This window comes from Falco punctatus, assembly GCF_963210335.1.
Source record: "Falco punctatus genome assembly, chromosome: Z".
NCBI classification, from domain to species: domain Eukaryota; kingdom Metazoa; phylum Chordata; class Aves; order Falconiformes; family Falconidae; genus Falco; species Falco punctatus.
The window spans coordinates 31361437-31377041 of NC_137586.1; the positions used below are offsets into that span (position 1 = coordinate 31361437).

At 39.3% G+C, this 15605-nt stretch overlaps 2 protein-coding genes across 5 annotated transcripts in view; one reads left to right on the top strand and one right to left on the bottom strand.

The window, feature by feature from the left end:
* UHRF2 (ubiquitin like with PHD and ring finger domains 2) overlaps positions 1-1310 on the top strand; it is a 103445-nt gene extending 102135 nt beyond the window's left edge. For all 3 annotated transcript variants that reach the window (XM_080372296.1, XM_080372295.1, XM_080372297.1), the window contains one exon: positions 245-1310. In XM_080372296.1, coding sequence (XP_080228422.1) covers positions 245-391 — 147 coding nt within the window. In that variant the 3' untranslated portion in view covers positions 392-1310. The remainder of the gene's footprint in view (positions 1-244) is intronic.
* The window catches only part of GLDC (glycine decarboxylase), a 55066-nt gene continuing 40079 nt past the window's right edge, over positions 619-15605 (bottom strand). For both annotated transcript variants that reach the window (XM_080372298.1, XM_080372299.1), the window contains 9 exons: positions 13606-13731; positions 12592-12741; positions 12027-12139; positions 11268-11409; positions 9502-9613; positions 8036-8131; positions 6723-6895; positions 5958-6038; positions 619-4471 (listed from right to left, as the gene is read on the bottom strand). In XM_080372298.1, the coding sequence (XP_080228424.1) occupies positions 4328-4471; positions 5958-6038; positions 6723-6895; positions 8036-8131; positions 9502-9613; positions 11268-11409; positions 12027-12139; positions 12592-12741; positions 13606-13731 (1137 nt within the window). In that variant the 3' untranslated portion in view covers positions 619-4327. The remainder of the gene's footprint in view (positions 4472-5957; positions 6039-6722; positions 6896-8035; positions 8132-9501; positions 9614-11267; positions 11410-12026; positions 12140-12591; positions 12742-13605; positions 13732-15605) is intronic.

Below are 15605 nucleotides of genomic sequence, written 5' to 3' on the forward strand. Positions count from 1 at the left end.
CAGTAGTGATTTGGTTTAATTCCTCCCAAGCTCAATGTTTCGTATCCCAGCAGGAAGCAGTTCACTTGTCAGGACATTTTAGTCGTAGAGGCAGAGGCAGGCGCCACAGGGCTTGGTAATGACTTCCTATTTTCTGGTGGTACAGCAGATTGCATCTTTGGTTTATAGTGATTCTTCAGTTTTTGCTGGTTGAGGAGTCAAACAAAGTTCTCACAGTTGACTTCTCTGTCTTTGTGTGTCCTAGAGTTGTTTACAGCGCTCCTTCAGAGCTGAAGTCTTCACCTGCCCTGCCTGCCGCTATGACCTGGGAAAGGGCTACACCATGGTTCCCAACAAGATACTGCAGACACTACTGGACCAGTTCTTCCCTGGTTACAGTAAAGGACGATGATGTGCTCAGATCCTTCCGTACTTCTCCCAGTGACTTTATAGACAGTAAAGGAGAATAAACATGGGAAATTCAACAGTGGACCAGCCAGCTTGATGGGACTCAATATCTTGTCACATTTTGAAGCAGCTAACCCTCTTCCCCTCATAGCCATCTTTTTGGTGTAGTGAGAACTCCAATTCTTAGCTGTCTTTTAACATCAAGGGTAGTTTTGGCCAGTTAACAAATAGTTTTTAAAGGAGAAAAAAAAAAAAAAAAAGCCTCAGCTCTTACTGGCCTAGCTGATGCTTAATTTATGATTTGTTTTTTTTGTAACTACCTCAGGACAGAGGAAAATAAATTGTGGGGATGACAAAAAGTTAGTTAAGTTTTAGCTACACACTGCCTCCTGAATATTAGTTGTGCCTGGTCCATGTGGTTTGATTTACAAAAAAAAAAAAAAACCAAACCAAAACAAAAAACAGCAAAAAAAACAGAAACAGCACTTAAACCAGCTGGATTAAAGAACAGCAAATTCTGTGGTGTGCATAATCCTTTTTTGTCTTTTTCTTCTGTTATGCTGTATTTTTTTGCAAGAACAGGCTGATTTTTAGTCTATTTTTGTGAGCTTCATTGTGCTTTTCTTGTATCTTATGCAAGTTGACTACTAATGACTAATGAGAACAATATGAATGCATTGTTGCTGCATTAGTGTGAAGTGATCTGTGTTTTTTGCACTTAAAGAGGGTATTCAAGACACTCTAGTTGTGTAAAAAATATTTCATATTAAAAAGCCACTTCTGTATTAGTTAAACTGTATGCTTTTAGTAGGTCTTGTATCAGTGGCAATAAATCTACACAGCATTGAAGGCAGTGCTAGCTTGGAGAGGGTTCAAATCGCTTCATATTGTGATCTGAAATTTTATATACAATATATCCCCCCCCCAAAATATACCTTATTAAATATTTTATGATTCAGAAAAGTTGCTAATGTTGTTTTTACTATTATCCACTTATTTAAATTATAACATTTTTATAGGATTTTTTTTCCAGATTATTAAATGCTTTCTTTTGGGTGGGCTTCTTATTTTTCAGACATGAGGCTTTATATTCCTTAGCTCATTTCACAATGAAAAAAACATTGTTAATTAAGAAAAAAAACCCAGCCTGACATCAATATCCATGGCCTCACACTTACTGTAGGGCAGCAGCTGTCACGTAGCTGCTCTGGTCTCTGCTGAGCATTTGAAGAAGCTTGTTAGTGCTCAGTCCATGTACCAGAGTGAGAGGCAGCCCTTTGTGCCCTGCTGGTGTTGGCAGTGTTGCTGCCAGAGCCGGCTCTCGGTGCAGCTGGGAGCTTTGGGTGCCCCACACAGCCATTAGGCAGATTCCCACAGTGGGATGGGACTGCACTGACAGCCTGTAACCTGCAAAGTAGGCATATATAGAAGTATGTATGGAAGTACATGTGTCATTCTCAGTAACTTAAGGTCTTGCCCATACCCGTGGTGTGGTGATGAATCAGTCATTGAGATGTACATGGCAGCGCTGTTTCTTGTGGCTGAAAGTTAGCTTTGTGGCTTGTTCACCTCATTGGAAGTACGTAACTTCTCTCCCTCCCCCCAGTCTCCCTCACATTCTACTTAGGTTTTCAGTTGCATCCAAAATACTAATGCTGGTACTACCCCTTATATATCAAAAAAAGGTGCTGCTGAACAGATTTGAAAGATGTAATTACTCAGCTTTTTCTGTGCTTACTGGAATGAGGGTTCAGCCTTTGTCCGGTAGGTGAATTGGCATTAGTGTTAAGCATACGGTTTAAAAGAGCTGTAGACAGATTCTTATATCCTGTTGAACTTGTTTTGCAAAACAGTAGCTCAGTATTTTATGGGGAAAGCAGATGTAATTTTACCTTTATAACAATCATTGCATCTGTGCAGTAAGCATATAGGATTTGTGGCTTTTTACTTTGTAGTTGAGTGCTGTAAAATATTTTATAGCTTTTAATGCTTTTTTCCATTTGATAGCTTTTACCAGTTAATTGATATGAATTTGCCAGTTTGAGGTCAACAATGCTAAGTTCTCTTCTTAATACAAGAATATGTAAACCGATTTTTTAATATGTCTTTTAAGTGACAGACACAATCCAGCAACATGCAGCTGCCTTTAACAAACAAAGTAGCTTGACATGACAAGGCTGTGTGGAGTTAGATTGGCACCATAGAAAGACTGTCCCTTCCTCACATACAAGTTTGCAGTGTTTTTTCACAATTCTTTACACCCTTACTGCTATTATCAGTAGGTAATGAAAGATGCTCTTTTCAATAGTAAATTCTAGAGTATAAAATTCTGATTTTCTTCACTATATATTTAGACGTTTTAGGACCTGGGTGCAGCTGTTCACGTCAAAACTGTATCTGGCCTAACCTTCCTTTAATGAAATCCATTCCTGTCTCCTGTCATCTGCAATCTCTTTGTGTAATTAAAGCCTCCACTGAAGTTGTAAGGTAGGTAATGAAAAAGCTGCAGTCCCAAAACTTTCATTATAAAGGACACAAAATTACAGTACTTAAAATAGTGCACCTCATCTGTGTTACTTCAGAGAAAGCTCCCAGGCATGTGTGCATGTAGACCTTAAAAAAGTGGTCGAGTGGTTGCTGGTTGTAAAGTCCAGAACTGCGCAGCCTTCCCCCACTGTTGAGTGTTGCCCCAGTACCTACTTCCCCATTCACCAAAAGCCTGCTTCTTGTGCCTCACTTGAGTTTGTCTCTACAGGGGCGCTCACTTCCATCAAACACTAATTAGTCTGCACAGACCCACTCTCAGCTTCCTTTCAAATGCAGTTGCAACATGCATGGTTTGCCAGTGTAACTGGTGAGAGGACTGGGTTTATATAAATTTGACTCAGAACAGGTAAGAAGAGGTTCCTGTTCAAGGTCTGCGTGCTGGCGACTGAGTGATCGGATGTGGCATTGTGTGTAGCAGTAGGGCTCTGGTCTCGGGGTGCTGTTAGTATTCTTGGAGGGCCAGGGATAAAGCTGTGAATCGGTTTTTACACAAGCTGTAGACTTGCATGACAAAGCAAGGCAAGCTGTGTGCACTGTACAAACCAAAGCCAGTATCCGAAATGAGAAACTGTGGAAGGGGAATACTTTGTTAGACAAGCTCTAACTTGTACTAAGCAGCCCGTTAGAAAAGGTGCCTCTGTGCCTTATCTGGAACAAGAGAATTAGGTGGAACCACAAGAAAAAACTGATGTGCTACAGAGAAAAAGTTGTGTTTGTTAATGCTCAGCAAAACATCATTCTAGCTCATTAAAAAAAATCAGATTTATTTAACTATTAATCTCTGCCTGTATTTGCCTTGTTACTGCTCTGGCAGTTCTGACAAATCAGAACTTAAGCTTCATCATTTCATACTGCTCTGTGCAACAAATCTAGCTGAAGTGTTAAAATCCAGAACATGACAACACTTAGAATTCTGACCAATTTTATTAGAGTACTAACACTGGTAGGTAAAAAAAAACCAGTAAGAAATATTAACACTAACAATGCTAGTGGGCATACATGAAGAAAATTAAACAATTACATCTTTTTTTTACAAAATATAAACAATTACTCCTGCTGTTAATATTCATTACTATTGCCTTATGCATCTGCATCTTTTCTACTTTTTTTAATCTTATCTTCCATGCCACTTTGCAAATTGGGTGTTAATTTTTAGAACTAGCACAAAACAGACAAAATGCTGAATCAAGGCAACTTTAACATCAACTGCTGCAGAACAATCACATTTTGTTTACACCTAACATACTGCCTGTATTTACATTTAACTGAGCAGTGATTCAATTAACAAACACAGTGATTATCCAAAATATACATAGTATATAAATCCCCTATCAGGTCTGGGAGGAAAAGGCCATCCTGATGGACTCCAAAATCCAGGCAGCTGGAAGCAGTCTTACGAAGATGCTCTCTTCTGTTCAGAAAAGGGAGATTCATAGGCTTCCATTGGTGGGCAGGTACAAACCAGATGTTGATCTCCATATATGTCATCGATGCGAGCAATTGTGGGCCAAAACTTGCTTTCAGGCTTCACAAATGGCTAAGTACCGAAGAAAAAAACAGCTATTTTGATTTTTGTACAAAGCAAATCTACATAATAGCAATAGACTTTAGAAGTTTTAAAAATTATGAATGCTGCAGAAGTGGATTTTTTGAAGTGAAATCATACTTCAATTCTATCCCTGAAAGTTAACAGGGATGTATAACAGAGTTGGCAAAAGAGTATTTACGTTTTCAAAAAAGTGTAACCATGTTCTCTTAACAAATGCTTGCAAAGAAGCAGTTGTCATGGGATAAAAGAAAACTGACCCTTTGAATAACTGGCTTACAGACAGGAACCAAGGGAAAGTGGAGGAGACTACCAAGACCTGTGCTGTTCAATACAGTTGTTAGAGAATATATAAAACAAGGTGGCAAACTTCCCAGGTGCCATTAAATTCTTCCTCTTTGAAACAGTACATAGCAATAAAATGGATGCAGTTCAGTTTTAGGTAAACAAAGTTAGTTTCACATATATTTAGCTGTTAAGATTGTGGAAGCAGTTTTATGCAGTGCTCTGAAAAAATCTGATGCACCCAGCTCCAATCTGACCTTTATTTGCAGCAGGCTTACATAGGTGTGGCTTGCCCCATCCTGACAATGTATCTTGTCAAACCCTTATCCGAGTTCTTTGGAGGAGAGCTTTGAATGTCAGGATGTGGGACTCTATTTTGGGAGCCGCTGGTGCAGTGTGTCAGAACAGGATGGGCTGCTTCCAATAAGTATATCCAACACTGAAGTGCTGAGATTTAGAAATCCAAGTTTGCACTTCATGTGTATACACTTTTAAGATTTTTTTTCCTTGTCTTGAAAAACAAAACTAATGGAACTACTCTAGAGCTCACACACATAAAAATTGAGCAACAGTAGAAATGGCTCTGTGTTGGAAGAAGGGTTTGCCGGAGTCAAGAAGACGCTCAATTTGAGTTATGCATCTTGCTCAACTTTATTAGTTTCTAACACTACTTATATAGAACCGATACACATGCATATTCGTAAAGCAGAAATATAATAATTGGTGAGTAGTCTCTAAACACGTGCGGTTCTCACACCCCTAATTATCATGACTAAAATAAGCATTCTATCCATGTAGCTAATTGAGTCGCTGTGCTTCAGCCTTGTAGTTTGTTACTCCCTATTTTCCCATCTTTCTTGGCCCTGCACCGGCTTTGCCAGCAGCTGTAGCTTGTTACAGCCACGGCCTGTTGGCACAACACAATTACTTGGTCTCAGGACTCAAGAACAGCTCAAGGCCACCTTTCTTGTTAACTTCAGCACAATTCTGATTACAGGCCTATTCTAATACCAGGCCTGGATTGTGCAGATCTTCAGAGATTCTAAGGCCACGCTTCTGCAGCCATTCTTCTACAGCTCTGAAGTTGTTTTTTTTTCTTACCAGATTACATCACCTTCAACTGACCAAAAAAGCACAGAGCAGAAAGTACATTTATGTATTACCACACCACTGGGATCCATTATTTACTCACCAGTGGAAATGCTGCCACTTCTCTGGAATAAGGACGATCCCACTTGGAAGAAGTGACACAGTTCAGAGTATGTGGTGACATCTAGAAGCAAAAAGACTTGTTTAGGACATGAAATTACTGAACTCAGTTGAATGTATCCCTGTGAACCCTCTTCACATTACTACATATAAATAATCACTGTCTAGAGCTGCTAGTGAAAATACCATTATCTGGGGGGAAAAAAGGCAGATTTAAAACAGGAAGCAAGTCAGTATCTGGATATTTTTCAGTTTGCCTGAAGATACTGCCCGAGGTTTGAATATCCTTCCAGCTTTTCACTGAATACCCTAGGCATTTGAAGTCAATACAGCATTACAACAGTTGAACAGAACTTGAGCCTATAGCAATTTTGTGCTGCAGTTGCTAAAATAATAAATTCAAACTTTATTTTACTGTTAGTTTTAAGGTCATTCCACTTCCCTTCTTAAACCAGATAACTAAGCATCTCTCCTTCATGACTTTGAGATGGCCTTGAAAATTACAGTTCATGTGCTTGTGAAAATAACTTTCTTTGCTCTGTCAGCAAAGGGGCCAGGCTTCTGACTTGAAAAAGTAAAAATTCAAATTTTTGTTTTTTAAGTTTCTAAAAAAAGTCAAATTTCAAGAAGTTTATGTGTTCGCTGTTGCACATAGTTATTTTTGAGTGTACTGAAAGGCCAGGAAGCAGGCTCACATAGTCTCAAGGGTTAAGTTGGTGCTGGTAACTTGTTCTACACGGCATCTTACCTTTAGTGGGTTAATTTGGGGGTCCATCCTGCCCTCCTCTATATCAGCAATTTCCTGCCGAATACTGATCATTGCATCACAAAATCTGTCCAGCTCTGCCTTATCTTCAGACTCTGTTGGTTCAATCATAAGCGTCCCTGCCACTGGCCAGGACATGGTTGGAGCATGAAAACCTGTTAAAGAAAAAAATCAATCACTGACAATAGGTTATGAGTTAATACATGCATTAGCTAGCAACTGATTCACAAATTCAGCCCTTTCTATAATCTTTACAGGACTGGGCTCATTGGTACTGTTGGCATTATACTGCAGAGGTAAGACAGACTTTCCAAGTATCTTAGTTTTTAACACTGAAGGGTAATGCCTTTGTATTATTTGCAATAAAAGTTACACACTTATTTAAGGAAAAGCTCCTAAAACTTGCTCTCTTTGGTTCATTACTTTTCAGCCCAAAGCGTATTGCTTCTTTCCTGCTTTATTTCTGTTCCTGCTGCTGACTTCAGGAGAAGTTTTCTGTCACTTTATTTTCTTGACAGGCTGAATGGCAAAGGAAGATGAGTGTAGATTTCTGCACTGGTAAACAACGTAAAAAGAAAAGGTGGTCTCTCATGACTTCCTTCCTGCACTGCTGCCTGTTACAGCCTCATGACACTTCTTTCGTGGCTGCAGAGGATAGAACCCATGGAACTCGCCTCCACACTTACTGAAAAGTCTGTTCAGTAGTACATGCTATTTAAGGCCACAGCCGCCAAAGAGCAGGAAGGGTGCTCGTTTTTGTATCCCAACTGGGCTTTGGATTGTTTCTCTGATGAGCATTACTGGTTAGGGTTTAAATGGCTTTTACGTATGTTCATTAGAAGCACAGCTGCATAGGATCAAGCAGTTCAATGGGTCATCTTATCCAGCAGCCGAAGAGTAGCCACGATCAGATTCTTCAGAGCATGTGTACAAAACTGCCTAAACTGTAACAGGATGGAAATGTTTAAAATCCTATTATCCTACTTCCAAAGTATTACTTTCTTTTTCCTTTTTTTGGAATCTTATTGAGCTCTTGGCTCCAAACCACTTGCTGCAATGGTTGACCCATGTAATTGCAAATTGTAAGAGGCAGTTTACAAAACTGGGGAGGTAGCAGCAGATTTGTAAGTAGCTACTGCAGCTCTATGCAAATATCTCTCTAAGCCCTTAATGAAATGATGTGCCAGATTCACCATCCATAAGCACAGGACAAGAATGTTTCTGGCTCCCTTTAGAAATGATTTAGGAAATTCTCATTTATGTTGCTATTTTTTAAAAAAATACATTTGAATTACCATAGTCCTGAAGTCTCTTAGCAAGATCTACAGCTTCAATGTTTGCTGTTTTTTTGAAAGGTCTTGTATCCAAAATGAATTCATGGGCTACATAACCTGTAAATGAAAAAGTGTACACATGTTTACTTACTAGGAGAATAATGCAATCTACCAGGCAGTCTATTCCGATGGGGTTGCAGAGAACATGTCAAGAAGACAAATAAAAAATATTAATTTGGGCAAAAACTCAAACCTGAGAAATTATCAGGTGAGAGATCCGACAGCTCAGGATTTGAAGACTGGCCCTCTGAGTCCCATGTCACATTAAGAAGCGGCCTCATCTCCAAGATCAGAACTAGGAAAGGGCAGTCAAAGTAGCTACTATAATTTACAAGTACTTGGGGAAATAATTGGATTTGTCAGTGCCCTAACACCATTTGCATCTTAGGCTATCTTGAATGAGCCAGGTACAAGATAATAAGTTTCACGTTATGCCAGAGTAAAGCTAAAATCTGGTCTTACAGAGGCTAAAGACAAACAAATTATCTAAATTTATATCCTTGATCCTGGAGAACCTTGTTCCATTTCATTGCTGAATCCTTCAAAATCTGCAACTTCCATTCACTTCTGTGAGGAAATAATATATTCTCCTAATATGCAACCTGCAGGTTTAGCCAAGGTGTAGTCCATTAAATTTAAGGCATATATTTTGAACAGCATATATATTGTACTCAAAGGTTCTTTGGTGCTATTCAGTTTACAGAAGCAAAACAGCATTCTCTGATTGTTACTCTACTGTAACAGATAATTCTTTCATCTGTTATTCACTACTTCTGTCCTGCTGAATATGGGACACCCATAGCAGGGAACAAGAATGTAGCTTAAGTATTCTGCATTGCCAAGGGGATTCTTCCCTGTTCCACAAAGGAGAATAAGGACTGGAAATGAGAGAAATTTAGGTTGGTTTTTTGTTTTGTTTTCCGAGAAAGTGTGCAAGGGAAAGTACAGGTCCAAAAATTCCTTCCAATTCTTAAAACTGTTGTGCTATTGGTTACGAGACCTTTGGAGATGTTTCAACTTTGTTGCTTCTTTTTCTACTGTTCATTGATCTGGTACTAGACTTCAAGAAGAACAATCTGATGCCAAGGTTTACTTCTCCATCTTTTGTCATCATTTCATCTAATTACAAACAGGCATTTTTTCTTCTACTTCCAGGTATCTCAGTTCCATTGCAACACCTCCACAGAAGCAGTGTGGCAGGTTATTGCTCTTCTTGTGAAGAAGAGAAGTTTGAGATGCAGCTGGCGATGTAGCATTAAAAAAGAACATATTGCAAGCCAACACCTACACTAGGAAAAATAGTAGCTTTGTAGAAGTTGTCTTTATTTGTCCAATTGTCAACAAATTGTTGATATTTTTGTTGATATTGATATATCCAAATATGTTGACATTGATATATCCAAAACAACAAATTTTCCAATACTTGCCTCTTGCTCCTCTGAAAAGGATTTTGTAGTGCTTCTCTAACCTCTTTGCCATGTAGTTTGCATTTAGTATAGCAATCTCAGAAGCATGTTTCAGACCCTTGGCTCCCATTGTCTGAAAGAGGAATAACATAAGAAACAGATCTAAAAACACTCTCAAGCAAGCTAAATGTGTTCTTGTACTGGCAAGCATGATAGACAACAGCATCTTAATGCATCTGGGTAGTTTTAAGGCACTCACACTGCTATTATACTTTTCCACACTATGCTCACAGAAGAGCAGGGGTTATTACTTGACAGTAGCTTTGGTATACATAGCTTATGAGACTGCTTACTGTGTAAGAGTTTTTGCTTAAAGTCAACAAGTGAACAACCCAAACTTTTCCTCAGAATAGGAAATAACGAGCAGAACTCAAGAATGTCATAAGCACACTTACAAGAACTACACATGCTCCCTGTCACCATCCCAGACAAAAAGCGTCCAGAAAGCTGCCCAAAAAACTGTGTGTGCTATCTGTACAGATTATCTCAGCAACTCAGACTCTTGCTTGCTGGTGTCATTATCACAGACGAAACTGTGCATTAACAAAGAACAGAGCCAAATGAACACAGATGTGCTTATTTCTCTATTAAAGCACTGTAAAAGGACAGTGCTGGAATTGAACTGTCACTGAATTTCCTAACACTGCATTTAGAAGCTAAGCTGGCAAAGGAGAAAGCCAAAACAGCATTCAAGGTAGCCCCTTTAGAAGGGACAGTGTAAACAGATGGCACTTTGCATTGTGAAGAAACAGCCCCCCTTAAAAATTTACTACAGTTTAAATGTTCTGTAATAGGAACCAGCTTACAGTCACAAGTGATTTTCACCCACAGCTGAAAAGCCACCACGGAAGTTGTACCAACTCACATTTGCTTATTTCAAAATCCACAAGTGCTGGTGTCCCTCAGAGTGGAAGTTTCCAGGGTTAGAGTATCAAACTGGCTACAGGGTACTCTGAATGACACTGCCCTTGTGCTCACCATTCCAATTCTTCTCTCTCACTGAAAGCTTTAAATGTTGCTTGGAGTCCCAGACCACCCTTTTCTCAAACAGAATTTGAATCTACACTCATTTCTGTTGACTGACTACTTCCAGATATGTAAGCAAGTATTTGCAAGGCTTATCACTAAATCGCAAGGAATTAAAAAATTACATAGAACATGATCAAGCAGTCGCATATCCAAAGCCAAAACTAAGTTCACTTTTCAAATTCAATAAAATTGCCTGAAATTGAAGTTCCAATTAGACAGACTTTGGCAAGTTAAATGTTAACGTACAAGTCAACTATAACAATGCTGCAGCATAAACCCAAAAATATTCTTGGAAGAACAGTAATTACTAAGCAGCTTTTAAACACGAATACTTCAATGTCAGATACAGTGGAGGGGCAAGCCTGATTGCAGCTTTCTGCCTTGTGTCCACTTGTCACAAGAGAAAGAAGACAACAGAAAGAAGAATTAAGCAAACTCCATAGATGCAGCCATTGTCCTGCCATCCTTTCCTACTGCAATTGATGGGAACAGGCTGCTCCACTGTCCTACTGAAACAAACAAGGAGCTTCAAAAGATGAAAATAACCTATGACTGTTGCGTAGTCATATGCATTTCAGTCTGTGCAAACATCTTATGATGTGTTGTTCTTAAACCTGCTCGTGTAGTTCAAGTGGTCCTCAGACTTGCTGAAACAGGAACAGACCCTCAGCTAATACTTCTTATAAAAGTCTACACACCTTGATATACACCCAGGAAATTGGCAGTATAGCACTGGAACCCCAAGGTGCAGCACTGACAGTACCCAAAGGACATGCATCCTTATCCGGCTGTATTTTGATGACAGGGTGGGTAGGCAAGTAGGGAGCCAAATGTTTCTTCCTAAAACAAAAACATTTATTTTAGAACTTCAGTGTGTGTGCCTGTGTTACCATTTCTGGACAGTTTCAGCAGTAGATTCTCTTCACACTCCTTCCAAACATGGTCCTGCAGGAATTCTGGGCTATGTCTTCTTCAACAGAAAGTTTATTAACATAACTATGGACAATGAGGATGGCACTAAGTTTTCAACCTATCACAGATATTCATGCAGCTATGCAAATCAAAATTATTTTTTTAAAAGAGTAAGATTACTTTTAAAGGAATATGATTGCCCTGTAGGATAGATTCATGTAATTCATGTACCATTTCTGTGTTCTGGACTACACGCAGTATCAGCCATCGAAGTCCACAGATCATCTCTGCATTTACTCACAAAACAAGACTGCTGACCAAGGTCTACCATGCACACTAAAGGGCCAACGTGAAAGTCAGGGTTTGGGAGCATAGGTGAACCTCAGCATTCATGAGCTCAGCACATGGTTATCCTGGAGAAGGACAAAAGTTTACAAATAACAGTACACCTCTCCCGTTCATGGTGCTGTACTTCAGTGAACTGCCAACGAAGAATCACTAAGGAACTTTTTTTTTAAAGAAAAGCCTAATAAAGAGATACTCACACTCCAATTGGTCCCATTCCAGGTCCTCCTCCTCCATGGGGAATGCAAAAGGTTTTGTGAAGGTTTAAGTGCGAGACATCAGAGCCGTAATCTCCAGGACGACACAGACCCACCTGTGAAGGGAATACTCTGTTTTAAATGCTCTTTACATGCCATTTTAAGACCTATTACCTCACCAAGATTGAAAAGCATGTTATATGTTTTTCTGTTTTTCTTTAATGTGATGCATCATAAACAAGAATTGATGTAAACAATTTTTTGTTCTAGGAATTCTTATTCATGACTGTGAAGAATGTCTTTGACAAAGATTGGGCAGACTAAGCCAATTTCAATGAACAACTCATATATCTTACAACACCTTTCAGGGCACAATCAGATAAAAGAGTACTATTCTTACCATCTAACTTCTATTACTGTTCCTGGAAACCCCATCTCCTCCCCCAAACACTTCTCCCATCTTGTGAAGAAGTTGTGTTATGGTCTGAAATTAGTACTGCTGTGCTATTTCTATTCTAAGGAAATGTACACTCCCAGGTATAATAAATCTACCTAGGAGATTTTGTACCTGGGCATTCATATTTGCTCCATCTAAGTAAACCTGGCCTCCATGTTTGTGTATCAGGTCACACACATCTCCGATCTCCTCTTCAAACACACCGTTGGTGGAAGGGTATGTGATCATGATGGCTGCCAAGTTCTCTTTGTGCTTGTCCACCTGGTAGCAGGGATAGAGAAGAGGCCGTTGAGACTCCTAAAGCTTCTTAAGGAAAAATTGAAAAAGCCCCATGTAAATATGGTCATCAAGTGTTTTACAGGTGAGAAGCAAGTCCATCAGCAGGTAGTCTTGAGTCATTTACAGTCAGCAAAAGATACTGAGCTCTTTCCTGCAGCAATACCCATGGAAAAAGAGTGTTTTCTCAACAATCAGAACTTTAAATCAGGGAAGAAGGCATGGTATTGAAAGATTTATGTATAATAGTAATTTCTGGTACCTTGAGACAAGCCTAGTGAAACATCTGGCCTTCAAGGTAACGGGATCTAATGACCATCCGCTGCTTTCAGCAGTACAGTTCTATGACTATCATAAAAGCCTGCTCAAGTATGTATTTTTGGAAATGTGTCCTCTAATCCCTTGGACTCCTAAGTGTCACCTGCAGACAATCTACTCCAAAAAAGTGAAAAAAGTTGCCTAGCAACTCCATCCCCAGCAGAGGTGGTCTCTGACCTTTGCTAAGTGAAGGCTAAAGTGCAGTTTGAAATGCTTCACACTCATGAACATGTGTCATTCATTTCAAATACTAGATATAGACCAAAAAGGTCTACTATGAAAGAGCCTACTGTGTAGAAAGACTCTCTGAGCCACTCCTGCACCAAAGATCCACAAATTAAAGGAAATCTCGCAAGTGTCACATGGGTCTGAGTGAGCAAAAAAGGGAAAGAATTACTTATTCTTTTCAAGTATATATTCACTATTAGTGCCCTACTTTCTCTCAAAGAAAAATCTGATTCAGCTGCCAGCACTATTACCTGTAAAGGAGAAGGAGTGTTCCTGCTATGAAAAAGATAATTAAATACTCACCATTGCTTTTAAATGGGCGATATCAATGCTCCCATTTTTATCCACTTCAATTGGCTGAATCTTCATCCCCGCCATTTGTGCACTTGCTGGATTTGTACCATGAGCAGATTTAGGAATCAGGCAAACCTTAGAAGGGAAAAAGAAGCAGGGGTCAAAGTATAACTAGTTAAAAACACTTAACGCATTATGTTCTATAGGCAGCTACAACGCATTATCAAAGTTTCCAAAAAAGGATCCTGAAGGAATGCTTACTGGCAAATTGCCACTTGCACTGAAGGTTGCAATTCAATTTTCTTTGAAGAAAATCCATTCAAGTATAAGCATCTAAATACTCATTAAGAAAGTAGCTTCATTTGCTGCATAAATCATATTTAGGGTTGCAGTTTCCAGAACATTATCTCAAATACTCAAATTTCAAACCCTTTTCTCTCACCCCCTCTTTTTTTAAAGACTTAATTTTTTTTACAGTAATCAGCCTCCATATGTACAATGACCAGAAATAAAAAACTATCTAATTCCAACTTTCCACTACCTCTTCAGCTGATCTCCAAAGCATTTCATTCTGTGTTCTATTACAAAAAAAAATAAAAAATTAGTCTGAAGTATTTTGGCTATAGCTAAGAAGTTTCAGGCAGCTACTCACATGCTCTATATAGTTCATTTAAAAAGAAAGAGGTACTTCTTACTTAAATAAATGTAGGTTCTAGTTAGTGATACTTAGGAAAATGAAGCTCAAGATATTTCCAGACATTTGCTAGGCTCTCTACTCCTTCTAAAGACAACAGAAATTCATTCTAAAAAAAAAAAATCCTCTGCATCTATTCAATGAGGATATTGAAACATTTGCCTATTATGATTCTCTTGGAAGGATTAATTTAAGGAAGTTACTCAAACTTAGGTGCATTAAGTAAGTGACAATAAGGCACTCTTTTTTCACAGTCAACTAAACTGCACGATGGTCTCTACCTCATGTTCCATAGAGATTCTGAGATGAATGTTAATTACTTTAAAAGCTACTCCAAGGAACTGACCCATCTGTCTCAGCACCTGGATATTTGTTCTTCTTGCAGTGTGTTACTGTACAGCTGTGCTGAAAGGAAACACAGGGAACCCAGCCCCAGTGCTGGGAAGCACTGTAGCACATTTACAGTCATTTCAGCTGCATAGCAGAAATGTAAAGTGAGTCTATATTGCCACCCAGTCCTGCTGGGTTGCATCTGCAGCTGCTGGTACAGAAGGCAGCAAAGCAGGCAGGTGTCAGTCGTCAGTTAACATCAGTACTTTTTTTCCAGGAGAGGGCACCAAACCCAAGTGAGGCCAACTCTAGGAAGCCTGATCTGCTGGTTTTCTTTCTCCAGCTCAGGAGAAAACGCCACTTCAGTTGGAAGGTCAACATTTTGTGGGCTTTCTTATTTTCTGCCCGCGCCCACCCCCCCACCCCCGATTTTGATTTTACTATGACATTTGAAATATGTCAAGTGTGAGTAACTTCACACAGCCTGCAGGCTGTGCAGTTAACCTCTGGGTGTTTCTGAGCATAGAACGACCACAGGCACTCACAGAAGCCCAAGGATCTTGCACAGAGTAAGAGAAACAGCAAAGCATACGTGGATAGTCAGATGACAACTTTCCAAGGAATAAAATTTCAACCTAAATTCACTTCCCACTGAATAACACTACTCACAAAGCAAAGCTTGTAATTGTAAAGAGTGGCTAAAAACCCAAGGAGTTTGAGGTTTGTATGTATGTATGCAACAAATAAAGACAGAACAGGACAACACTCACTATTCAATTTTAGGTATTTTCCTCACACAGAGGTTACAGTTACCAGGAGGTCAGGACAACGACCCTTCCATTTTGAGAAGGCAAATGCGTTCCAAAGCCAAGTATAACATCAGGTTCAGAAAATACGGATATTACTGCACTAATGACTTTTTTCCCTAATGTCTAAGGCCAACACATTGTGAGTGTGTGAAAGAAGATCTAACCTCAGATTTCCA